Source organism: Plectropomus leopardus, chromosome 3, assembly GCF_026936395.1.
Source record: "Plectropomus leopardus strain MGB_pleo_1.0 chromosome 3, ASM2693639v1, whole genome shotgun sequence".
Lineage (NCBI taxonomy): Eukaryota > Metazoa > Chordata > Actinopteri > Perciformes > Serranidae > Plectropomus > Plectropomus leopardus.
In genome coordinates this window covers 12774913-12802687 of record NC_142178.1, presented here as the reverse complement: position 1 = coordinate 12802687, position 27775 = coordinate 12774913, and the positions used below count along the sequence as shown (strand labels likewise).

The 27775-nt window shown below is 39.2% G+C and overlaps 2 protein-coding genes across 4 annotated transcripts in view; one reads left to right on the top strand and one right to left on the bottom strand.

Annotated features, from left to right (window-relative positions):
* prkcaa (protein kinase C, alpha, a) overlaps positions 1–27775 on the bottom strand; it is a 192285-nt gene that overhangs the window by 36335 nt on the left and 128175 nt on the right. For all 3 annotated transcript variants that reach the window (XM_088075654.1, XM_088075653.1, XM_042484741.2), the window contains 5 exons: positions 26570–26713; positions 26266–26439; positions 22732–22823; positions 21440–21502; positions 20946–21084 (listed from right to left, as the gene is read on the bottom strand). In XM_088075654.1, the coding sequence (XP_087931780.1) occupies positions 20946–21084; positions 21440–21502; positions 22732–22823; positions 26266–26439; positions 26570–26713 (612 nt within the window). The remainder of the gene's footprint in view (positions 1–20945; positions 21085–21439; positions 21503–22731; positions 22824–26265; positions 26440–26569; positions 26714–27775) is intronic.
* On the top strand, positions 550–10445 carry LOC148189927 (uncharacterized). Its single transcript, XM_088075652.1, has 25 exons — positions 550–1047; positions 1145–1228; positions 1417–1500; positions 1647–1724; positions 1869–1952; positions 2100–2183; positions 2367–2471; positions 2699–2776; positions 2904–2987; positions 3316–3399; positions 3630–3734; positions 3982–4059; positions 4204–4287; positions 4435–4518; positions 4702–4806; positions 5034–5111; positions 5242–5325; positions 6474–6557; positions 6702–6806; positions 7223–7327; positions 7488–7592; positions 7813–7917; positions 8428–8535; positions 8746–8871; positions 9043–10445. The coding sequence occupies exons 1-25, from the start codon at positions 837–839 to the stop codon at positions 9354–9356; spliced, it is 2646 nt and encodes an 881-aa protein (XP_087931778.1). The 5' UTR covers positions 550–836; the 3' UTR covers positions 9357–10445.

Below are 27775 nucleotides of genomic sequence, written 5' to 3'. Positions count from 1 at the left end.
GTGAGACTTATAGAAGCAGAAAAGATGTATATGGCACCCATTTAATGTCACAGGCTTGGATAAGTTCTCCTTTAATACATCACATTTTCCTCTTTTTCTTTATAACTAGCATTCTTAGTTATGGCATAAAGCTAGATACAAATATCTCTAAAATGTTGTTTTTATGTTGGTTTTTTTTTTTGCAAAAATCTTAATTTGTAGAGTAACTGGTAACTAAAGCCGTCAGATAAAAAGTTAGTATTTCCCTTTGAAATACAGTGGAGTAAAATTATGAAATGGCATGAAAAGAAAAAAAAACTAAAGTAGAGTACAAATGCCTAAAACCTGTACTTAAGCACACTACTCAAGTAAATGTACTTAATAATATTCCACAACTGGTCAGAATAATACTTAAACTGCCTTGTAATAACATAAAAACATGATCCCTCTATGTATTTAAACTAAGTCCATATAACCATATATACTATCTAATACTACCCATGGCATGTCTATCATGTAACAATGTCTATTGTTCAAAATGCTATCTCTGATTCTGATTCATTAAAGCTGATTCTGATCTCAGGTCAGCACTTTTAAAAACAAATTCCAAACCTTTAGATTACAACCAATTATACATTTACAGAGCCGTCATGTAATTATTTTTCCATGGTCATTTCAAAGCCTCTTATCACAATATCTCTGTCCTTGACCCCTCTGGACATGTTTCATGAACTTCAGATGGCCAACTACACGTAAACAACATACAAACCTTACATAACCTTTCACACGGTCAACTACTGCTTAAAAGCCCCTTTTGCAGACCCCCCTAATGTGTCACAGCTCTACAGTCTGCAAAGATGAGGGTTGTTTTACTTGTCCTGCTTGGCTGCTGCCTGTCTGAGGCAAACGTCCTGGGACAGAGGTTCTCTGCTGTCACATATACTCAAGATGAGTCCGCTAAGGCAGATACGCTCTCTTTGCTCAGCCAGGTGATGACTGTGTTGGATGAGCAGCGAAATGAGCTGCGACACACCAAAGAGCAACTGATGCAACTTCAGAAAGTGCAGGGTATGTGCGTGGTGGCATGTTTGTCTGAAGCATCGGACCTTATAGCAAATATAGCATGATTACTTAATGTTTCATGTTTGTGTAATTCACTTTACAGAAAAGCCATCAATGAGGACTGCCACTGAAGGAGGCCTGGAGGAGGTATGGGAGCAGGTGAACGAACTGAAGAAAGGCTTTACAGGTGCATTTACATGGAGTGAAATAGAAAATGTATCATAAAAATTAATAATATTGTAATCATTCATGTATTTATCAAAAAATCAATGCAATTATAGCTTTTTCTGTGTGTTATCTCAAAGCTGTTATCACTACCTGGTGAGGTGTATGTTTGTTTAACTTAACAATATCATTATTATGTAAAAAAAAAAGATCACGAGGGCAGGATAAGAGTCAGTGAGATGCAGGAAGAAGAGCAGAGGAAGCAGGTGCAGCAAGTTGTGCGGCAGTGCACAGGTACGGTCACTTCATCCCCAACAGGAAATTTTAGCTTACATGCAGTTTAAAAGAAGCAGAGTGAATAAATTTGACTACCAAACTCTTTTTTAAGTTCTAAATGCTTTCTTTCTCTCTAATCATTTTTTCCCATCCCTGCTGAAAAGAACTGGAGGCCAGACTGGACACCGGTGATTTGGAGGGCCAAAACAAACGAATGCAACAACTGGAGAAGGACAGTAATGGTAACAACATAAACAAGTCAATTATTAATGACTGGCAAAGCCAATTTCCTCCTCATCTCAGCTCATCTAATCTCGACCCATGACTGATCTTTGATTCAGTGGTGGAAGTCATTCAGTATTTATTCACTCATTTTTGACAAACAGAGTTGAAGGCGGGACAGACTGAACTCGTAAATAAGCTTGGAGAGGTGGATGCATCAGTGAAGACGCTGCAGGCTGCTGATGAAGGTAAATAAACTACAAACTAAATGATGATGTCTTGTGTCAGTTAAAGCACAATATATTTGGATGAAGGGTAGAATGTGAGGCAGTTTTTTCATGGAATTTACTATGCAAATAAATATCTTGTGTTTTATTCTTTCATGAAATGACCAGAACTGGAGGCCAGACTGAACGCTGCTGATGTCGAGGCGGAGACCCAAAAAGCCCTGGTGGCACAACTACAGGAGGACATTAAGGGTACATACTCACATTATATTTGTGTGATCACATAGTGAGTAAAATAAGTGATCAGAGACCAAAAGGCTCAAGATTGCTGATCAATAATCTATTCAAAACTGAGAAAAATAGTGCTAGTGTTTAGTTTCTGGTTTTCATTTGTTGAATTCAGGATGTGTTTCCTGTCATCATTTTATCTTTTAGAGTTTGAATCCAGACTGGAGTCCAGTGAGAGTCAAGACAAAGAGCTGGCTACCCGACTTACAAACACGGAGACAGAGGTGGAGACACTGAAGACTGTTGATCAAGGTAAAGAGGACAAGAGAAAGGACAAATATTTAAAAGTTATAATACTTTTGTCCAAAAATATCAGCACTTGATCCTATTAAGAATGCATATGAGAGGAATGAATTTCCAATTGTTTTTCAAAAAACCTCAATAAAATTGACTCTACTCGATTATGCATTTATTTATTTTTGTTCAATTTAAGTTGTCTTGTTTGTTTATTCTAATCATCCCCCATCCTCACTGAGCAGAGCTGGAGGCCAGACTGAACATCATTGATTTTGAGGGCCACGTCACACAAGTGGAACAACTACAGACAGAAACTAAAGGTAACAATGTCAACTATTAAAACACACAGGGAGATTTTCTCTCACCATAGCTCACCTCATGGTTTATTTTGACTGGTTGGAGAATCATTTATTATTCATTTGCTTTTTTTCTTTTTTTAACAAATAGAGTTGAACATGAAACTGACAGATCTGGGGAATAAGTTTGGAGAGGTGGACACAGATGTGAAGGCACTGCAGACTGCTGATCAGGGTAAATAAATTGCACTTTTACTGCATGGCTGTGTCCAATTAAAATATAACCATACTTTCATGGTATTATCAAAAAGGAATAGTTACATTTTTTTTGAAGTGGGATCATGTGAGGTACTTCTGCATTGTCAATGTATTACATACAGTAGATGGCAATCGGTGTGCCCCCAGTTTATAGAAACAGGAGGAAGTACCACTACTGACGCTCATCAGTGTACTGCTGTGGACCGCGGCAGCAGTAAAACAACCCTTGTTGTTTTGCTTTTTAAAGGATCAGAACAACATTTCTATAAATTGGACTTGATTTTATTCCTCCATGCAATGTCCAGAACTGGAGGCCAGACTGAACGCTGCTGATACTGAGGCAGAGACCCAAAAAGCCCTGGTGGCACAACTACAGGAGGACATTAAAGGTAAATACACACAAGTGGTGATCGTATAGTGAGTAAAATAAGTGATCAGAGACCAACAGGCCTAAGACTGCTGGTTAATACTGTTTTCAAAATTGAGACGATATCACTTCGCTTCTCACCTCATGTCCTATTTTCATGCTTATTTACAATACCATGCTAATGTTTGGTTTAAATCTGATTTTCATTTGTTAAATTCAAGATGTATTTCCTGTCATTGTTTAATCTGTCAGAGTTTGAGTCCAGACTGGAGGTCAGTGAGAGTCTAGAGAATGAGCTGAATGCCCGGCTTACAAACACAGAGACAGAGGTGGAGACACTAAAGACTGTTGATCAAGGTAAAGAGAGCCAAAGACAAAAAGTCTAATCCTTGTTAAAAGACTATCACGCAAAAATTAGAACACTCGATCCAATAAAGAATGTATATAAAGGGAATAAATTTCCTTTTCATCAATAAGCCTCAATAAAATCTACTCTACAGCTCACATATAAGCAGAAACCTGTAATGTAGATGTGATTACATATGCTATATATACATATATATATTTAATTCATTTAAATCATTCTTCCATCCTCACTGAGCAGAGCTGGAGGCCAGATTGAACGTCATTGATTTTGAGGGCCACGTTACACAAGTCGAACAATTACGGACAGAAACTAAAGGTAACAACATAAACAAGTCAATTATTAATGACTGGCAAAGCCAATTTCCTCCTCATCTCAGCTCATCTAATCTCAACCCATGACTGATCTTTGATTCAGTGGTGGAAGTCATTCAGTATTTATTCACTCATTTTTGACAAACAGAGTTGAAGGCGGGACAGACTGAACTCGTAAATAAGCTTGGAGAGGTGGATGCATCAGTAAAGACGCTGCAGGCTGCTGATGAAGGTAAATAAACTACAAACTAAATGATGATGTCTTGTGTCAGTTAAAGCACAATATATTTGGATGAAGGGTAGAATGTGAGGCAGTTTTTTCATGGAATTTACTATGCAAATAAATATCTTGTGTTTTATTCTTTCATGAAATGACCAGAACTGGAGGCCAGACTGAACGCTGCTGATGTCGAGGCGGAGACCCAAAAAGCCCTGGTGGCACAACTACAGGAGGACATTAAGGGTACATACTCACATTATATTTGTGTGATCACATAGTGAGTAAAATAAGTGATCAGAGACCAAAAGGCTCAAGACTGCTGATCAATAATGTATTCAAAACTGAGAAAAATAGTGCTAGTGTTTAGTTTCTGGTTTTCATTTGTTGAATTCAGGATGTGTTTCCTGTCATCATTTTATCTTTTAGAGTTTGAATCCAGACTGGAGTCCAGTGAGAGTCAAGACAAAGAGCTGGCTGCCCGACTTACAAACACGGAGACAGAGGTGGAGACACTGAAGACTGTTGATCAAGGTAAAGAGGACAAGAGAAAGGACAAATATTTAAAAGTTATAATACTTTTGTCCAAAAATATCAGCACTTGATCCTATTAAGAATGCATATAAGAGGAATGAATTTCCAATTGTTTTTCAAAAAACCTCAATAAAATTGACTCTACTCGATTATGCATTTATTTATTTTTGTTCAATTTAAGTTGTCTTGTTTGTTTATTCTAATCATCCCCCATCCTCACTGAGCAGAGCTGGAGGCCAGACTGAACATCATTGATTTTGAGGGCCACGTCACACAAGTGGAACAACTACAGACAGAAACTAAAGGTAACAACAACGTCAACTATTAAAACACACAGGGAGATTTTCTCTTACCACAGCTCACCTCATGGTTTATTTTGACTGGTTGGAGAATCATTTATTATTCATTTGCTTTTTTTCTTTTTTTAACAAATAGAGTTGAACATGAAACTGACAGATCTGGGGAATAAGTTTGGAGAGGTGGACACAGATGTGAAGGCACTGCAGACTGCTGATCAGGGTAAATAAACTTAATTTTTACAGTATGGCTGTGTCCAATAATATACAACAATATGTACAAAACATACACTGTTTTAAGGGTTAGTTGATGATGGTGGCTGGGAAGCAGGCAGTAATATTGCCACAGAAGCAAGGCAATGTTGCTATCGACTTAAGCAGCAGCAAAATAATGAATCTTACTCCCTGAAATAATCATCCCACATAAATAAAAATCAATATCAGTTAAAGTGTATGCTCCATTTAGAGTGTTTCCACTGCTTTACCTTGCTATCAGACAGCACTTTCTGACAGGCAACTGAAGCTGCTAGCTATGCCCTCTTCAAAGCCAGATTTCATAAACAAAAACATAATTTCACTTCGCTTAACACAGGAGTTGCTGGTTTGTTGTTGTGTGACTTTGGTGAATATGATCTAAACTTTTAAAACACAAAAGTCAAACAATAACACAAACAAACTAACTGATCGAGACAGTGATAGATGAGCAACTCCAGTGTCCATGAGGATTTTCTTTTTTAAGGAAAGGACTCTGGTGGCTTTGAACAGGCCTAGCCATGTCTCTTTAGTAACAATTGGTGTGTGTTGGTGTATGTGTGCGTGTGTGTGGGTGGTAAGGGGGGGTGTTCGGGTGCCTTTGCGAATATGTGTGGGAATATCTACATGAATGTGTGTGTTTTGTTGCGTACGTATATGTGGGGGTGGGAGGGTCAGGCTGTCTGTATTTTTCTTGATTTTCTTTGATGTTTTTCATTTCTGTTATTGTTTTTAATCTCTGTTAGGCACTTTGTGTTACTCTTTGTATGAAAAGTGCCATACAAATAAAGATTTGATTGAATATAACTGTTTTAGTTCCCTGTCAGAAAAGGACAAAGTGGTGAAAATAAATCTAAATAAAGTGTACACATTAACTTTTTTTTTAGTGGCTAAAACATGTTTTGCTGCTGCCCCTATTCACAGCAGTACACTGCTTTACTTTTGTGCCTGTACTTCTACCTGCTTCTCTAAATTGCGAGCATGCCCACAGCCATTTACACTAACTCCTGATAATTACCCCATAAACCCTACTTAAAAATACATCTGAAATATTCCCCTAGAGGATCAGAACAGCATTGCTACAGACTAATTTCCATTTTATTCCTCTTTAATGACCAGAACTGGAGGCCAGACTGAACACCACTGACGACCAGGCAGAGACGCAAAGAACCCTGGTGACACAATTACAGGTGGAAATGAAAGGTATCACATGTAGAGATTATTGTATTAGCATACTCACATTGTGAATTCATTCAATTAAATAGTAAGTGAGCTATCAGAAACCAAAAGACTCATGATCGGGCTGTTTAATCAAGATTTAATTCCTATCCTCATTTTATCTGTCAGAGTTTGAGTCCAGACTGGAGTCCAGTGAGAGTCTGGAGAAGGAGTTGGCTACTCGGCTTGGAAACACAGAGACGGAGTTGGAGGTGCTGAAGACTGTTGATCAAGGTAAAGTGAGAAGACTCAGTACTGTGGGAATTCTTCTTTAGCTGCTATATGGGTATAAGATATATTTATGTCATTCAAAGCATTATCCACAGAGGCTGCTGATGGAAATTTATATGAATTTTCAATGACCTTTTCATGATTAAGTTACAGCTGGTGGTTTAACGTTATTTAAAGTTATTTATTAACCGAGCAGTTCCCACTGAGGCTGAAGCTATACTACATAATGCAATGCAATAAATTAATGCATGTGTAGAAGAAATCCTCTGACACCCCTTTGTTTTTCCTTTTAATAGAGGTTAATGAAGACTTCCCTCTGTGTCATATTGTTATATCATCTAATTTCACCATCATCTGAACTGGACTTATTTGATTCCATATAGTATTTAATTTTCCAAATCCCTTCTGTTCAACCAAAGAGTTAAATTCCAGGTTGACGGCCAGTGAAAGTCTGCATGCAGACCTGAAGATCAGCCTTGAAGACACACTGAGACAAGTGCAGGCACTCCAGACAGCTGATCAAGGTACGCCTTCAGTGTTGAAAATTACATTTGATTATGAATGAGTAATTGGGTCTTTAGGCTGATTGAAAGACTATATGCCATCCAATCATTTCTCTGATTTAAATGACATGTAATGGCTGATTTAATGCAGTTTTTTCCCCTCCATCTCGTATTCTACTAGAGCTCAAGTCTAGAGTTGAAGCAAATGAGGGCCTAGCCAAGGAAATGAACACACGGCTGGAAGTTACTGAAACAAAAGTGGAGGCACTGGAGAAAACAAATCAAGGTAAAAAAAATACATATAATAATTTTAAAAAAAAATTATAAATATATAAAATATATATATAGCACAGCAACACAGCTACAAACTTTTATATTAATATTATATTAATTTATACACCACCCTTAAAATAATAATATTAATATGTAGTTTAATGTTAATCAATGGTGTATATTTTCTAATCCCTAGTCCCTACTGTTTTCTGTCTCTTCCACTACCCCCACAGAATTAGATGCTAGACTGGATGCCGCTGAGATTCTGGGCCAGGAGATGAACTCCAAGCTTGAAAAAACAGAGGCTGAGATAGATGCACTTGAAACAGCTGATCAAGGCAAGCAGAATTTTACCGATCCATTGTAAATTGTATCAACATCTGTATTGTGTTACACTAAAAAGTTGGCTTTGGAAGTTTTTAGTAATATCTGTCAAATCTGATCAAATCTCTCTTCACTGTATGCGTATAATCACTATTTTACAATCAACAAGACAACATATTACTGACGTAAATGCAAACATCACAGGCCTATGAAACAGGAAGAGTCATAAAGAGCACACTCCTAGCTCTTAAAATCTTAAAGAAAAAATAATCATAATCGCAATACACCGCCTACAGTATTACCTTATATTGTGATACATTACATCGTAACCCCAATACATGGCCCTAATACTTGTGTAACTCTTAAACTGAATGCTTCAGATTAAATATTTTGTATCATGCTGTTGCTCACTATCATTTTTAAAAGTATTTTCTCCTTTCAAATAAAAAGTAATTGCTTTTAATTGCAGTAATCCATCTGACTTCTTAAATGTTTTTAATGCGTTTAATGGATTTTAATTACAGAGTTGGAGACAAAATTGGAAACAAATCAAAGTGTTCAAGAGGAGCTGAAGAATAAGATTGACCAAACAGCTGCAGCAGTGGAAGATGTTAAGACAACAATAACTGAAGGTAAACATGTTCATATATATATCAAGACAAAAAGGATCTTTAAGTTTAATTTAAAATAAAAACTATAAAGAAGAGTTACTTTTTGTGCATCTCTGTTTTTCGCCTTTAAGACAATGTAACAGCTGTATTTATGCACAAAAGTATGAATATATAGCTTTAAGAGACAATAATCACTATTGGCATTTTCAAGTAGTTTTTTTTCTTTGACAGAAAAAGTGGCTTTCTCAGCTGCACTGGAAGAGAATCAAGTGCACATTGGACCATTCGACACAGAGACCACCCTTATCTATAAGAAAGTCATCACCAACATCGGTGACAGCTACAATCCCACAACAGGTAACGCACTGCAGGAACCTATTTGTGTAATCAGTAAATCTATTTACAGCTGTCTTGTTTGTCACAATCCAGTCATATTCATGCCTCATTCATCAACTATTTCACTTCCTGTAAATAACAAATTTTTAAAACGACTTGTGACCATCTTTCTTCTTCAAACTTCCCGTTCAGGAGTCTTTACAGCTCCAGTCAGCGGAGTTTACCACTTCACCTTCTACTCTCACGCTAACGGAGGACATCCCGGATTTTTACTCTTGTACAAGAACGGCGAGGCTGTTGTGGGCTCCGCCGAACACCCAACCAACTCTGACATCACTGATAACGGCTCTAATGGGGTAGTGCTGCATCTGCAGAAAGGAGACCAGGTTGATGTGCACATGGAGGCCAGGTCCTGGGTCTGGGCAGACAGTGATCGCAACCTCTGTACCTTTACTGGTATTCTGCTGTACAGTATGCCCAGCGATGTGCCCACATCCAGTCTGTAACTGTACTAGTGAATTTTGAATGTTATTTCTAGCAAAGAACCCTTTAAATAAAGCATGTTCATAATATACATTACATTATGCTCTTTTCCAGATTTCAGCTGCACTTAATATTATTGGTCACTTTGTACAGAGCATGTTACATCCATTCTGTAATCAATAATGCATTAATTTAAGCTATAGGGCTGTTAACGAGTCCCTTCTTTAACACAAAATCAAACAATGGCAGCATCATGCATTGGCTTCTCATGTGCCATATTTGCCTCGGTAGCACTCTCTAAACAACTGCATAACATGGCAACAACAATCATTTACCTTCTCTCTTATATGGCAGCAGATCTTGTCCTCTGCTTGGAGGGTAAGGAGCCTCCAAATCTCATTTTCATCCCAATTTGAGGACATTAATGCTTGCTGTTCCTCTTCTTTGAGTTAACCACTAACGGCCACAAGCTACTTTGAAATGTCACTAAAACGTCACTTCTGTCCTGCCCATGGTCACTTCCTTCCCAAATTATTTCATTTTTAAGATGTTGTTCTCATGTGTTTGCAGTAAAATTATAACTTCTATGATTATCTCAGTCAGTTCTGTTTGACCTTCTGTCATAAACCCAATGAAAAAAGTGTATATTCAAATTATAAACCCAATAAATTATGGTTTAAAAAAGCAGTCATGCATCATCAGTGCTTCTCTCTACACATACAAACTGTGAAAGTCATGAAAACTGTGCATTTTTCTTCAACATCCAGTGTGCGTATTGTTCATATTATTCCATCGTTGAATGCGTATAGACTCCAAGAGATCACAAACACATGAAACAGAATAGGAATGAGACTATAACCTAGCATGACAGCACAATGTTAAAATGACACCCATCCCTTTGAATGAAAGCGAACACGGTGCCTCAAGAAGGTGGGAAGTATTGAGCCTTAATCCTCGGCTTTCCTTGGCTCTTTGGTAAGAAGACAAGAAGATGCAGAAGGGAAAAATCCCCTTTCCTTTATCTCGCCTCAGGGTTTTTAATTAGCTCAAGGGTCAAGGAAACCTCTGGGTGAAATCCCAAAGCTTGCCTGTGCAAATCCCTCTTCCTGCAGGAATAGTGATGACCTTCAGCGTGACCTGACAGCCGCCAATGAATTCACCTACACTCTCCAAAGATTGTTGTTCACATTAGATTTGCACTGACACTGCTGAAATATTCAATATGTATGAGAAGAGATGACTCCTAATCCTACGAGGGAAACAAATACATACATACTTGCTCTGGATCTCTCTGCTCACCTCCAAGAAAAATTTTCATAGACACCGTATCTTTAATGAGGAAAGACACCACTGATTTTCTAAGAGGAAACAAGACAGGGTGAACTAGGCCAACGCTAGACGGCTCGTCACTGAGGACTTAATGTGACATTTTGTTGCAGTGTGTCACTGAGATTTGACCTCGCAGTCTCTCTTGGAAAACCATGTGCAATAAGGGATAAAAGCATGGAAAGCATGTGGGCGCATTAGGTCATCAGATCTGCAGCTTCATGTCTGTTTGTGTCATGGGAATGAAAACAGAGAGGGAGAGAGATAGAAAGGGGCAGAGGTAAGGAGAGAGAGAAATGGAAGGGAGCATCTGAGAAAAAGACGATGTGAAAAACGATTATGTGAAACACATTTCAAAAACTAAAGATGCTATAAATTGAATTAATTAATGTAAATGTTAAGAAGTTGTATCGTAACAACTATCCAAAACAGTACATAGTGTCTGAAGTTTGTATACTGAACTGGATGCAGCGGCATAAAAAGGATTGGTTTTTGAAGCAAAAAGTGATGTGGGAGACAACCCTGTGCCAGAAAAAGCTCCAAAGCTTGTGGTGGGGTTTACAACTCTGAATACATTACATTTAGAATTATGGAGACAGGCAGTGATGCTGAGTAGGTGCTGAATGTGGAGAAATCCTGTCAAATGAGAAGGTGAAACCATCAAAGCTCCAGAGACACTCTAACACAAAGCACCCAGGACATGTTGGGTTAGGGTTAGGTTAATAGAAAGGAAAAGTGACAGACTTCACACACAATAGAAAGTCATGTCACTATTTACAACTCAGTCAAAAGTCTCTAGCTGTATGGTTGCTGCCACACCCACTGAGTCAATTCCACAATTTGACTCCCAATATTTTACATTCTTTCTCACTTTACATGTTTCAAAAATCAGAGTATCAGGCTCTTGGAGGGTTGGCCCATTTATAGGGGAAGATTTCAACCACCATTGTGAGTCTCTTCTGTGGGGCAATGGGACACACGTACATGAGGGCTGGGGTAAAAATATGGAATAGTATTGGGGCCTTTATCTTGAGCCACTGTGAAATTTGTTACAGACATTCATCCTCTTCAAAGACTATCTTTGTGGATCTTCAGTTATCAAGCATCATCAATGGTCTACATTTGGATTTGTAAAATATTTTGCTTTATGACAAAATACCAGCAAAAGTAATGACTTTCCCACCAGCTAAAGCTGTTAATTGTTGTTTAGTGCTAATTAGCAAATATTAGCCCACAACCACACAAAGCTAAGATAACTACCCTGTATGCTGACATCAGCAGCCAGCTGACTTAGTAGGCTTCAGTCTAACAGAGGGGCTAGAATGGCAGGAGACCACAAGCCTTGTATCAAATCACAAATTGTCATTGTTGTCATTAAAGCTAGCAGAGAACAGATCAAAACAGCAATACAGAAAGACTCCTTCACTTTCCAGATATCAATATAATCTCGTACTTACTGCTATATTATCATGTTTTGTAACACCGCCACATCAGTTTTTCTCTGCTGACACTCGTGGATAAAGTGGATAAAGTAAAGAGGAGAGAGAGGAGTGTGGAAGCGTGTGAATTCAGAGTCGGTGAGATTGAGGCAAAAAAGACAGACAAAAGGGGAAAAAAACCCAGAGAGGACAATTAGAGTTCAGCAAAAAAGCGACTGTTTAGATCAGTTTCAGGCCATCCTGCACAGTGCTGCGCTAATGTGATGCTGCTGTGACTCGCTGCCCTTGCCACCCATTGCCTGTCTGCAACAACACCAGCGGACATTTACAGTTTCAGGCACGGTGACCTTCGTGCTCTGAACCAGCACATTGAGTCCTCAGCTTTCTACGCATTTACTTTGGCAAAGATTTTGTTTGCTTCTGCTGTTTGCATGAGGCTGATAAATATAAAAAGTTCTCTCTCTCCTGCCAAGTTGCAAGTGATGGAGACAGACAAGTGTGATGTTCCTTGCTCTTATCTTGTTTTATTTTTTTTACTTTATTGTATGAAAGCCTCTGGCCAGTATAGCTCTGATTCACAGCAGCACATGTGTGTATGTGTGTGCAGTGAAAGAGGGCAGGATAAGAAGAAATATTCTGGTGTATATTAATCTTTATATGTTTCTGAATGTCGTTAAGTCAAAGCGTATTTAATGCGCCTGAGTCAATATTTGTGTGCATCTGTGTTTATTTGCGTACCTGTGGTTGAACAGTATGTGCATGTGTGTATTTGTGTGTTTTCATGCTGCAGACATTTCTCTCCTGTTAGGCCTAATGCTACATGACAGTTGTGGATCAGACTGCTAGCTATTCAAGGCTTCTCTTCTCACTAAACACACACACACACACACACACACACACACACACACACACACACACACACACACGCACACATGCAAGTGCACACAAGTACCAACCTCTGCTCCTATAAACCTTGTCCTCCATACAGAAACAGTATGGCTGAACACTAGAGCGCCCTCATGCCCAGCTCTATGCGCTATGTGCATATCTGCCTCTTTGTTGTTACCGGATCGCTTTGAGGAATGTGTGCTGTGGAGCAGACACAGTGTGCATCAGTCCATGCTTTCGTGGTCTGTTTTTGAAAGCTTTTCTCAGCACTGTATGTGCCCACTCTGGTTGGTTTCATTCACTGATGATGATATTGCTGTTTTTTTGTTTGGTTATTTTTCGCACAATTGGTAGCACTCAAAGAAGTATGATGACTAAAACTGTGGATCACTTTTCATTGCTTTGACACAAAATGCATTCAGTAACCACATCTTTCAAAATTCATGAATTGTTTTTCCCACTCAATGTACACTCACTCTGCAAAATGGCAGGTGTGGCAGTGGGGCAGTGTTTGAAAAGATGTGGTGTCGCACCATTCTGTTTTTAGTCACAGAATGGTTTACAGCCCATCTCGGGATGAAATCACTTTTCATTCCACAATAGGGTTCTCATCTATGCAACGTTATACCTATAAGGACATGGATGGAGCCTTCTGTCTCTCCTCTGCATTCATTTTGTCCGCATTTGTGTGCATTTTCCAAAAACTTATGGAGCAGTGCCACCGTAAATCACGGGGGCAGTGTACCATAGTTCAAGCAAGATAGGACACATCAAAGACATTCACAAAATTGTAGGACTTAATGAATCGCTACTGTATTGAAAAGTCCTCTCCGTCCACATTTTGCAATGTGTTCGATTGCCAATGTTGTCTTCAATGCTGCCTCTGTTTAAAGGTACATTTTTACTACCTCCTCTATTGTAGGCTCATTTGCTAATGTCTGAAATATTTGACTCTGCCCTCTAGTGCTATCTATTGGCTATACGCCATCATAAAGGTAGAATGGAAGTAAGATGTTTACAAAGTTTGAAATGGACACATCTTCAAGGATTTTCGTATGTAAAAGGAGTGAAAATTTTCAAAAATTTCCAAAAATAAGACAGGCACATCCCGTAGTGGGTGCTGGATCCAAGACAAACCATAATGTGAAAAGACAGAGGTCCACATACTGGACCTCTATCCAAAGCTCCCCTTAAAGGATTTTATTCTGCGAAATAAGTGATGTTTAAGGAGTGTAAATTAAGTCTTACTTTTCATCCTAGCCAAGCATTGCCAAACCTATTAGTGATTGCAAATTATTCTTGAACCTCTCAGATGATTTTTGATTCAAAGGGGTGTTATCAACGACTAACCCTAACCCTACAACCAATCAGAGCAACAAAATGTGACGTAACCCTGAGTGACTGACTGATGTAAACAGACTGTAGCCTACAAAGACATGCTGTAATGATGTATCATCAATAAATATGCCAGAGTGAGTATGAACCAGTGTAGCTGTTTTTGCCATCAGAATTTTAAAATAGTATATTTCAACTGAAAGGTCTCATGAGCTGCAGCCATTTCAGTTGTTTTCCAAAATGTCCCAGTGGTGCTCCTCTTTACGAAGCTAGGTTTAAGCTTAACAGAGTATGCCCACTGAAGTGTGGGTGAGGAAAACACCGAGCGCAAGGCTCTTCAAGTTGTCAGTCACTATATAACATATGTCCGATATCACATAAACAGTTGTAACTGAGGTCTGATCAGCTGTAAATCTGTCTGAGCAGGAGGGGGACCAGACACATCTGCCAGAGCAAATAAAACATGAGATTGCAGAATTGTCTGGCTCCCAGGCTATCTCCATCCCTCAACCCCATAGAGGAATCTTTTTTTTTTCATGGATATGGGAGTTTGTGATCACCACCCACATGATCAAATGTCCCTCTCGGCTACAACTAATGCTAAATGTCTAGACATGTCCACAGAAGATTATTTCTCAGGTGTAAGGCAAGAAAGGACAAAAGGCTTGATGTGGATTTTTGGCCAAATGCAGAAGATGGGGTCAACTAGCATGGTTCATTTTTATATCTGTAGCATCCTAAACAAGTATCTGTCTAAACAGTTTTGAAAAAGTGAACTCAGAATGGAGAAATGAGTGGTACGAATTGTAAAAACAAAAATTGTAATGAGCAACCTTGGGGGTTTCAAGTGGCACAGAGAATGAACAGCACCTTTTTATGAGATGAATCATGCTTCTCCTGCAATTTAACATTACACTTTTATAATGTCGGGGGGCTCGTAAGAAACAGATTAAAAATGAATGGTCTAAATCAGAGCAGCAGAAGCAGCGATATCTCCAGTTTTACACAGCTGAAGACACCGGTCTGTAGGATGTGCCTGTGTCCATGTGTTGACATGTAGGAGGAAGGGGTGTACGTCATCTGCAATGGTGTTTGGATAGATGGAGCACATCAAGTAGCATCCACATGAATGCAAAGACTAAAGGTTTACTGGCAGAAACTTGCTTTTTAACAAGATGATCAATATCATTCATTTCACCCTCCAGAGGTTTTAATGTTTTGGCTGGTGGATGTATATTTACCTGAATCCAAGACAATGCTGATGACAGCAACAAGGTTATTTTCTCGAATCACAAACTAAAGGTAGAGTAAATAATAGATACTCTTTATTTAAATGTAGGCCTATATATAATATATAATTACAGATACTCCCGCACAACTGAACTACGGCAGTATATGACGCATTATCAATGTCACTGTAAAATATTTCTAGGCATGCATTATGTATCTATTTTCTGTAGCATACTGACATGACCTAATGATGCTAATTAAAAAATAACCCGAAACAGAGAATGTATTGTAGTGGCATTCACATGGAGTATAATGTATAAACTAATTGCATCAGAGAGAAAGAAAAATGAATTTGGAGCCCCGAGGCATGGAGAAGAGAGGAAAGAAAAGTTATATCATCAAGCTCAATATAAAGGGTGTGAAAACAGATAAAGGATCAGGCACTTTCTCATTAGTGAATCTTTAATAAGCGGGCGGAGAAGTTAACTTTTTCATGGCTGCCAACTTGTTGGCAGATTGCTTGCATCTTCGTGCTCTCAGCTGAATTTCCGTCTCATTTGCTGCTTTCTTCTCACTTTCTCTTTTTCACCTCCCTCTTCCCCTCCTGACTTTTTTTTTCTCACATCTCACTCACTTTTGCAACAGCAGCTCAAGTGATTCAGTGGGTCTACCAATAGCGCTGATCTAAAAACACTGGTTTGAGTGCTCTGGTAATTAGCAGAGAGTTTAAAATTGGAGCTGCCACTGAAAAATCCCGTTGCCAGACGACAACTTTTTGGTTGCTATTCCTAGTACTCAAACTTTGTGAGAAATAAGGATCTGCCGCAATAAATATTCAGCAATAAAAATGGAACTAGAAGTCTGCATATTAAGCATTCCTGGATCGTGCGCAGTCAAAATGCCTGTAGCTAAATAATTGAGTCTGATTATAAATGAGCGAAATAGCGTCAGTTATGAGATATGTGTGGACACCGACGTTTTGTTCGAAATTAATTTTCCTCATCAAGACAAATGAAAAGATGGCAGAGAAAATTAATGTCCCAGACAAAACAATCTTGCACATATCAATGCTAGTTGTGAAAGTACAATATATTAAATTAGTACGTTCTTCCATTCTGTTTATTATAACACATTAACACTCTGAGGATGAACATCAGCTCAGTGACAGTATAATGAGCATCTAAAAAGTGTCACTTCCTCTGTGACTAAACTTGTTCTATGTCATTTTGACATTGCAAACACCCCAACCGCTGCTTCAGCTCACAGAGGGAGTGAGCAGGGAAGTGGACACCCATGCCTCTTAACGCCACACTGCAGTGGCGACCAACTAGGGCGTAGCAGGAAATGGCCCGTGTCAGACAGCTAAACATCCTCAAATGCTCTCCTGATATGCAGCACAGAGACATCATTAGGACACTCTTTCTCATTTCAACCCCTGCTTTCTTTGCTTCTCTCCGTCAGAGTCTGGCTACTTTCGTCCCCTCCTGCTCTTCTCCTCACAGTTAATACCTTATGTTGCCTTTGCGTTCCCTTTCTGGTTTCTCCCTTCTCTCTCTCACGCTCTCTTCCTCACCATCTCTTTCTCTCTGTGTCCAAGTCATTGAGGTGTAAATTCACATTAGTTTGAGCATTCCTCCCAGACAGGAGCTACCAATGACTGGCTATATAGGTCAGGGTAAACTGTGTGCCAGCACAGGAGTGTGCGGATGTGTGTGTTTGTGTGGGGTGACTGCCGCAGGAGCACGACTGCGTTCTGTCACATGTGCAAACAGGGGATCCACAGTGCTTCACAGGAATGTACTCCCTCATAGTTATGAGATTGTGGGCAGGTGTGTGTGTGTGTGTAAGAGGAGGAGAAGAAGTGTGAAAATCCTTCTCATCTCACAGTTATTTCACACAAACAGGCACAAACCCACAGACACAGTTACGTATCAGATTCAACCTCAATATTGCAGCTCATATAAACACAAACAGAATATATTTGGTGTATATCATTTATGGTTGTAGGTGCTCCCAACCACTGGTGTTCAACTCTAAAAACTATGGCTAGACAGACATGATCATTAAACTGTTTTCTTGACTAACCACGAACTGGAGTCTGTAACTTTTCTAAAAAAAAAAAACCAACCTTTTGTCATATATGCTGAGACTGCCACTATATCCTGACAGTAGCGCAGAGACAGTTTGCAAAATGTGCTATTGGTGCAGATTTACCATTTGCAGACTTCTGTCACTGGGCAACACCTGTTCTGAAGTGTTAACATGTAACATTCAATAATAGCTAGCTAGCTAGCTTACTCCACCATGAAATCATGCTACACTGGTTACAGAAAGTGAGGGATACAGTAAAACAGATCTGTCAGCATCTATATATTTCAAAAGAGCAACAGCCAATGGAGAAATGCCTACACTCACGAAATCAGCCACTCTGACCAATGGCGTAACTTCATCACTAACTCACTCACTCACTTTATAGGGCTGACCTGCACACTGTGGTCCAGACAAAACTTTGTTTTCTCTGCCTCCACCTAATGCTTCTGATGGCATTTTTAAGAATCAACTGCAGCTGAATGAAGACAACCAATCAGAGGAGTAGCCTCTAAAACAGTGTCAATCACTGCTCATGCACATGCTATGCTGCCAACAACAGCGTTTTGTCATCAGTCTTCATACTAATGTTGGAAAAAGAGGGATGGGCATTTTTTTAATGCTGATGGTTGTTTGTGAGCCATTGTGTTTGCAAAGCTCCTCCTGAGGCCACAAACACGCTAAAGATATTGAGCTTGACTGAGTGGGAGCATGTGCCAGGGAGCAGTGATTGACACTGCGTCAGAGACTCCTCCTCACTCTGATTAGTTGTTTTTAGTCAGGTGTGATAAATGAATATGCCATTGACAGGAGTCAGACTAAGCTGATTTATTCACAGATTATTTGGCAGATTGTCTGTCACATGTACTGTCAGGATATTGTAACAGTTTCCACAAATATGACAAAAAGTTATTTCTATAAAAGTTACCTGCTTTACTCTCAATCTACTGCTTCACTGTTGAGGCCAAAAGCCGTATGATCTTAAACACCTAAAATTTGTCAATGTGACATTTGGTAACGTGTAGTCAAATTTTAGAGATGGCCCAAACGTCTTTTACAAAACTCTAATGTAGCTGTTCATGATTGATCTATTATCTCTCCTGGTCCTTCGGTCACACACAATTTGAGGAGCACTTCCCCTCCATTATCTCTCAAAGTGTCACCACTGTGAGCCAATTTTTAAGGTCAGTCTTCACTTAAGAGTGATTTTGAGTGTGTGTTCAAGTGTGCGCATGATTGGCTTTGTGTGTGTGTTTTGAAGGAATCTACAGATCTGTTCAAGCAGAATTGTGCGAATGCAATGCTGTCATGCATGTGTGTGATTTAGCATATAGTGTGTGACATGAAATGTGTACATTGATTCAAAGTGCTATGGAAACAGTGGTCGCTGCCACCCCCTGCTGTGTCATCGTTGGCTGGCGCATTAGTGTCAGTCTGACTCTGAATGGTCACAGCGTGTTCACCCAGCGTTCGTTGGGTGGAATTAACCTCCCAGTCTGTCAGAGGAGATTTTACAGGGAATCAATATCCTGGCCCACCATTAAACACAAGCTAACTGATAATGGCAAGAGAGTTGGAAAAACTGAAGTAGTACATTAAGTTGAAACTGCTGAAAGCTGTTTATACTTTAGGAGAAATTGAAAAAGACTGATAAATAGATTAACAGACAGTTTAACAGACAAACAGAATTATGGATAGGTTTTCTTGTTTCCGGATCGCATGAATCACAGGCAGCAAGTTTAGCAGCTCATTGTGGATGAAACTTCCCCTCTTTGTTGATGGTTTACTTTTGTGAGTTACTTCGACTGTTTGGTCAGCAGTAAACCAATTATACCAAGGTAGAAATTAAAAAAACATACCAAAAGATTATTGTACATTTTTTTAAAATTTGTCAGTTTCTTTACATTTCTGCAGAATGACAAAACTGAAACGTTCAGTTTGCTGCCAGTAAAATGGTTACATATTATCAGGTGCCACCATTTGCTGTTAACTTTTCTCATGTAAAGATGATCATTGGTAGGGATCCTACTGAATTAGCCCTTACTAAGCCCCGCCTCTCCTCGCTCTGTACTCAAATAACAATCGAGCAAGCTTGGTAATCAGTGATAACTCAACCAGCTTTGCCCTTTGCTGTTATACTTAGATACGCTATGTTCTGGGCTCGTCTTGGATCATTGTGAATGTGAAAACATCCCTCAATCGCATACTGTAGTCCTTGTTGTAAGGTTCTGAAAGCTATATTGCGTGATGCCAAAAAAGCGTTTAATACAAACTGTGGCACCAGGCTAAATGGAACCAGCATTGCCATCTTTCTTTTTGTAAAAACTGGCAAATAGAAACTGTAACTAACGGGTGTGGGACTTTGGTGCGGTCAAATGTGTCTTAAGCATTACAAAATCTTGAGTACCACCAGTTGGTATCAAATTGCTCGCTTGGTTTTGTTTATTGCTGCTTACAGCTGATATTCCGAGTTGAAATCATAATTTTTGACATTTTCAGCCCATAGTGAGCAGTGGACTTGTCAATCAAACAGTCTGTTAGCTTGAACTTATCCTGTCTGCATTTCTTGCAGTGACTGAGGGCACACGAGTCCCCATTCACTCGGAGTGGATCGAGTGGAAATGATACACAGTTGCCACATCAGCTATCAGCATGATTGTGATACAACATCTTGGCCTGTGGACCAATTTTAAGTGGTCTCTGGCTTGTCTATCAAAATATACAATATGTCCCCTCCTCACATTATTGATTTATCAGGAAAGTTCATTTTGCATTTTTGCCATTCTCCTCATGATGGCAGAACTATCATACAGTTTGCACATATGCAAAACATAGCATCGACCCAGGTGGAGCTGATGTGATTTTTTTATAAACAGATGGTAAACAAGCAAACAATTGAATAACAGTAGACATTTCCTACTAGGTAGCAAACATCACCAAAGAAAAATGCGTCGAAAGCAAGTGCTGCTGCTTTCTAGAGCGGTGGAAAGTTGAATAATTTTTCAGTGAAAGATGAAACAACCCACTGGGACGCACAGACACCCCAGAATGTGTGTTTGGGTTCAGTCTGGACTTGCCAGCGGACACACAGGACGTCTGCCTGACTGGGATGCTTACGTCATGAGAGAGTGCATGCGTGTGTGCGTGTGTGCGTGTGTGTGTGTGTGTGTGTGTGTGTGTCTGTCCTGAGGCAGTGACCTTAATCTGGAGCACAAGGGTGACACAGGCTCAGACCAGACAGTGACAGAGATGACCTCATGCATCACAATGTGCACACGCACACGTCGCTCCATGCTCAGCGCTTACCTCTGGGGCTATGTAGTCTGGAGTGCCGCAGAAGGTGCGCGTGGTCACTCCTTCTGCCATGTTCTCTTTACACATGCCGAAGTCAGCAATCTTAATGTGTCCCTCAGAGTCCAGCATCACGTTGTCCAACTTCAGATCCCTGAGGAGGCACACAAGACATTCAAAACATTTTTCAATATCTTTTTTTTTTGGAAATTGTTTCAGTAGGTGGCTTTCACTGCCAATCCTACGAACTTCTACTCTGACACCATTTATTACACACAAACCTCAGTTGCTGCTGCTGGGTGTCTTTAGAAAAGGACTTATGAAACACTGATTGTTGAAAAAAACTGCATAGATCCTTTGCAGGAGGCTCTTTAATCTTATTGCACAGATCATTGCAGAAAAAAAGACATTATTACCTCACAGAATATCTGGTTATTACTTTACATGCAGCCACTGAATCTGAACATCCCGCACCATTTTTATGTGTTGTAAACTGCATTAATACCCACCTGTAGATGATTCCTTTAACGTGCAGGAAGAAGAGACCGACAGCGATCTCTGCTGCATAGAACCTGCAATAACAACCACACATTTACAGACAATAAAAACAGGTAAACGTAACCTTTACTTGCAGTACACTTATAACTTTACTGCCATCCAAAAATAAATCCATGAGAAATATAACACTATTATACAAGGTGATCAAATTATTAACTCTGATCGGCCAAAACATTAAATCACTGGCGGACAAAGTGAATAACATTGATTGTTTTGTTACAATGCAATTAAAGTGCAAGTGAATCATTTATACTGTAAAATACACATTTCAGGATTATTTTACTTTTCTAAAACAACTTTGTTTAATTATACCAAGTTTATAACTTGAAATAGTAAGAATACACATATTATATCAAAGTGTCTCATTAAGTATCAACAACAATCAGAGTGAAAATAGCTGTTACCAACTATTAGAAAACCTAGTTCAAAACAGCTCATTTTGAGGATAATAGCATTTCTCAACACTGTGGGCGTAGCACATCACATTTTGATTGACACCTCCTAGGATCCCACCTTTGTCAACTGTCTCTCGAGCTGTTTTGCAAAGCCACAGAGCGCACTATTTCTCCACGGAGAGAGAGTGCCCAGAGTGCGCCATAACACTCCCAGAGTGCAGTGCTGAGGATAACCACACAGTACAGCACTGCAAAGTCACCTGCAGTTCAGTTTGTGTCAGAGTGCCCTCTGGCAGTCAGAGTAAGTGTTTCTGAAAGGAGCATTGAGGGATTTCAGGTTGGCATGTTAAATCAGTATCAACTTACACTTGACTTTGAATTTTTGATCAGCTTCATCCATATTACCTGATATAGAGATAACCACACCCAAATCCACCCAGCTTCAGGAAACTGAAAAAAACTAAATAACAATATTTCAAATTGGGATTAAAACTAGTGTCTGATCATTTTTTATGCTTTTTATTATGCATGTAAGACCCTAAATTATATAGTAAAGTTTTTGGTGATTTGGGTTCACAGCAGCTTTAAAACCACTGGCCGGTGACGTTAAAACCATTGATCATCTTATTACAATGCAATGTTCTGCTGGGAAACCTTGGGTCCTGGAATTCATGTGAATGCCTCTTGACACGCTCCACACAAACATCACCGCAGACTACGTACCCTCCCGGTGGCAACAGAACTCCCCCAGAGCAGTGCCCATAACCTTGGTAGTATCAAACAAAGGTATTTTAGAAAGCTAATATAATCCTGTGGTAAATAAGTAGTACTACATTGACATGTCTTACACTGCCTGAGGTTCCTTGAACTTGCCAACTTGCTGGATATGATACATGAGGTCTCCTCCATTCACATACTCCATGACAAAGTACAGACGGTCCTGTGGTCACAGAGATAGAGCAAATACAAAAGAGGGTTTAGGGGTTGATGGGGCATAGGGAGGGTTGGGAGAGAATACCATGCAACATCATTATTTCTGCACATCAAAATAGCAAAGTTCCACAAAAGCTGTGAAATTACACAACATTTCTACATTTCAGTTCACTGACAGCTTTCTTAACAGAGACGTACAGCTCAGTGTTGCAGCCTTCTCTAACCTCGCTGTCTGAGTCACTCCATCGCTCCTGCTATACTTTCCATGACAAGGTGACCCAAAAAGCCCACAACAAAGCGCTTCATGGGAAAAAAGAAAACACTCAACACAGACATCTGTCAGGAGATATTCTCTTTGTCTTATCGTGCTGGTTCCTTACTGCCCATGACAAGTTTGGCCTGACCCTGGTCCAGCTGTGTTTGACAGTCCCTCAAAAAACAAACCAACCACCTCATACAGCAACAGACACACACTGGCAGCAAGGCTGACCTTCCTTCAGGTTTGACAAAGGACATCTGACCCTGGACTTGTGGAAGCTCTGACCCTCGCAGCACTACGATGAAGGTCCCTTGAGCAAAATGCACAATGCACATTCTCCACGTCTCTGTGCCTCCCACATTTAACTTTTGTCTCCTGTTTTCACAGTAATGGGGCACAAAAGATGCTTCAGAGAGATTTCAGTCTAATGGATGTTGACAACGTGCTGTCTGAGCAAAACAAATGCAAAATGAAACTTTTGTATTTCAGCTAATTATGCTTAAGGGTGTATAAGACCCTCAGACTGGGGACACTGACATGTTCTCTCCCTGGAGTGTTTAACCCTTTGAGACCTGGATTAACATCAGTTTTCTTGTGCTGCATTCAAACGCCGTTTAAGAGCTATTAAAGCCTTTGAAAGAGAGCAAATTGGTTTGATCTGTTTTGAAAACATGAAGGGAAAGGCAGTGATCAATTTGGCAGGAAATGTCCCACAAACTGCAAGAAATTAGTGAAAGGTGATGGTTTTTTTTCAGGGGAAATAAATACTAGGAAAAAATGACCAGAAAACTATATTTGTAATTATTTTAATTATATATTTAAAATTATTTTACAGGAAAATAAATCCTTTTTTTTCTTCAATTTTGGCACTTTTTGGGGGTCATTCCTGGTTTGCATTTTTTGCATTATTTTGCCCTTTTCAACAATTATTTAATTTAGTTGCTGCTCTCTTATTTGCTGCTGTAACTAAACAATTTCCCTCACGGGATTAATAAAGTATTTCTATTCTATTCTATTCTATTCTATTCTATAACTTGCTAACACCCCATTCCACACAGTACTGGGTGTTAGCAAGTTATAGCATTATAGTTTAGAGTACATGCAGAAATAAGAACTCACCTGAAAGAAAACATGAATGCTTTTATTCTGTTAAGAACATGGGCTAGTGGTTCGCTTCAGCTTCTTGTGGCCAAAATGTTTATTACAACAACAAATACTAAAAAAAAAAGTGTGACTCTCAGGGCTTCTGTACTTGATGCAACTGCATTGGAAATATTTTTTTTTTGTTATTCTAAAAAGTCTGCATAGAAATTCTGAATATACTGGAGAGGTTCTGAGAGTAAGTTTTACCATTTTTGTGTGTGAGAGACTGAACTGTGAACTGTGTGTGCGTGCATGTGTGTGTGCATGCGTGCGAGAGTGTGTGTGTGTATTCATGAATATGCTATGAGTGATGCCAAGCTGAGTCTCTTCCTGTTTCCTCTGCCTGCCTGCTGGTGCGACAGCTCTAATCAGCTGCTACAGTTCAGCTCAGCTTCTTTCAGAAATCTAACCGCTAATAGACTTTCATTTTACATCCAGTTCAAACCAATGGCTGGGTAGATTTACCACAACACTTTCTGATTAGGTATCCTAAATTCTGTCCCATTGAGACTAAAATGCATATGAGGAAAGGGGCATGGAAATTCACATGGCAGATATTTGTTTTTATTGGGTAAAAGAAATCAATATAAAAATACGGAGGACTCTGTTTTAACATTAAAATTTCTTCAGTTCTATGCTTGGACTTTACTGATAATTAACTTTTTTTTTTCATAAACTATCTCTCAAAAATCCCCCAACTTCATGAAGGTCCAATGCTTATTCTCTGGACTATCCTTTTTTTACAGTACAGAACATTTTCCATTTACAAAGGTTATTACATGTCAAAATTTGACATCACATGTCATGACACCACCTGCCTGCAGACCATCACACGACGCTAGTTTGAATAAAGTGCCACTAAGGAAGTCCAGAAGCTGTTATTGCTACTATTACTAGTATTGTTACACCTTGAGTGATCCTCCAAGACAGTTCAAGAGACTCAAAAATACATATTTTTGAAGTGCTATTTATCAGAGCTATTTATCGAGTTGATCGTTTCAGTGAGAGTTTCTGAATGTAAGAGATATCGGCCGTCAAAATGTCTGCCTTCTCTCCAATGTAATGGCTTGTGGTGCTTAAAGCGCCAAAAAAAAACATTTTAAGAAACTCAGCAGCAATGTCTCTTTCCAGAAAACATGACCCGCTTACTCACTGGTTGTCGTAAGCAGTTTTTTTTTTAACAGACTCATTTCTTTCTACCAAACTACACCTTTAATCATAGCTGTAATGTTAGGTAGCTCAGATTAGCTGTATTTTTTTGGCACTTTGAGCACCACAAGCAGTGTGCCATCTAGATCTATTATTTTGGAGAGAAGGCAGACATCTCTATGCTCACACTGCAGCCTGTCACTCAGAAATTTCTCATGTATACATGTGTATGGATGGTTTGTTAAATCAGCTGTGGATCCAAAGCTTGACCATGCAAGAGGAACAGGAAACACTGCAAATTACAATATGAAGCACAAATTAAAATTTGTCATAACTTTATGTGTTTGTAAAAATACTTGTTTGTATGCATGTGGTTGCACAAGTCTGCATTTGTGTCTGTTCCTATATAAGCGAGCACAACACACTGCTGTTATTAGGCGCAAGTGTGAGTGGGTGTGTGTGTGTGTGTGTGTGCAGGAAGTACACATATTTATGAGCGCATGTATCTTTGCTTATACCGAGTGTGCTCTCAGGTTGCGTATTCTGGTTTTGGCATGACTCAAAGTCTATACAAGCATGTGCAGACACATGGTTTTGGATGCGTGCGTAGACACACACACACACACACACACACACACACACACACACACACACACACACACACACACACACACACACACACACACACACACACCTCAGCCTTCTAATTGGGGTTTGTTTGTTTCCCCCTCTCTGTTTTTTTATTAAATCATACTTGTCATACATGTCCTCTACTGCTCTCTGCAACACTTTATGACTAAGCTGTTTCGCTAAAAGCCCCTTTGTGAATTAATCTGACCTGACCTGGCTGACCTGCAGTGACCTGTCCTGATGCATGTCCAGGAGCATTTCTACCTACCACAGTCTGGAAGCACGAGTGGAGGTATGTGAGGAAGGGCGGCTTGTCCTGCTGGGCCAGGACTCTCTTCTCCACCATAGTACATTCCACGTCATCATCCTGGATCACTACGTCTTTTTTCAGGATCTTTATTGCGTAGAGCTCCTCAGAGGCCTTCATCTCTGCAAGCATGACCTTCAGAAAGATGGTGAGGGTTAGGTGGGAAAAGATCATTTGTATGAGTATCAAAAATAATTTTTTCTTTTTCCTTTAGACTTTGTGCTGTCTGTTTTGAGTAACATTCTTTTGTTTTGAGCTGCCTTACCTTGCCAAAGCTCCCTTTCCCCAGTACAGCCAGGAAGGTGAAGTCGCTGAGTTTGACTTGGTCCAGGCTGTTCTGAGTCTGCTGGCTGGAGTGGCTGTCGTCCGTCTCGGTGATGACCTTCTTACCTGGGCCTAGCTTGGCTTTCTGCGCTCAGGGAACAAAAGGTGGCAAGTAAGAGATACACATTTTAAAAATGCACTTTGAGTAACACACACACAACATAAAGCTTCGTTTTTTTGTTCAGACAAGATGACTAATTCCTGAATTCCTAAAATGTGCACCTTGTTTTAAAATGTATTATATGCATCACATGCTTTAAAAGATACTGAACCAATGGTAAACTTAGATTAAGCTTCTTTGTTGTGGCTGCCTCTTGAGGTAACGTGAGAAAACACTATTGAACCAGCATATTCAATTTTACTCATTTCAGTTTTTCAACAAACATGAATATTTGTGTTTGAATTTCATTTCTTAAAAAAAGGGCTCACACATTCACACTGCTCATTTGTTCAGTCACAGCCCCAATACACTGGTTGATAAGCAGAATTTAAAATTGATGGAGTGAAATGAGACTGCAGTGCCATTGTGGAGCAGATACACACAGTAATGGCTCAATAATGAATAGATACAATGTAATAACTCGTGGAAAATAAGAGGTGATATTGACATTTCTTTCTTTCATATTGTTACATAATTGACAAATAAAATGTGCAATTAAAATTAATTGAGATCTCAGTGTTGTCTGTTGTTGCTGTTGACTTAAAGGAGAATAGCTGAAAGCTATTTAAATAAGTAAGTAAGTAAGGTTTGTAGGGAAAAAAGTGTGATCTAGAAGTATCGTATAAGTATAAGACATGCTTGAAAACCTGAAAGTCACATATGTTTCCAATAGTTATTGTTGGTTATTTATTAAACTCATAATTCAGGGAGATAAAATTATAGACTGATAAAGTTAATAAACTAGATCACAATAATAATAATAATAATAATAATAATAATAATAATAATAATAATAATAATAATAAAAACAGAACATCAACATATGTATGCTAAGTGGACATTTTAACTCTGTAACTTGTACATCTCTTAAACACACAACATTAAACACTTCTCCCCAAAACAAAAAACACATATTTTCCCTCTTATCTTATTATTATTACATTATTTAAAGTATCACATCACTTCTTACATCTCATTCTGTGGTTA

Bases quoted from the DNA above. Each gene is read 5' to 3' on its own strand.
- LOC148189927 (XM_088075652.1), top strand. From the start codon at position 837: ATGAGGGTTGTTTTACTTGTCCTGCTTGGCTGCTGCCTGTCTGAGGCA. The intron at 1,953-2,099 runs GTAAATAAACTA...TGAAATGACCAG, and splicing joins GCTGCAGGCTGCTGATGAAG to AACTGGAGGCCAGACTGAAC. The intron at 7,328-7,487 runs GTACGCCTTCAG...GTATTCTACTAG, and splicing joins ACTCCAGACAGCTGATCAAG to AGCTCAAGTCTAGAGTTGAA.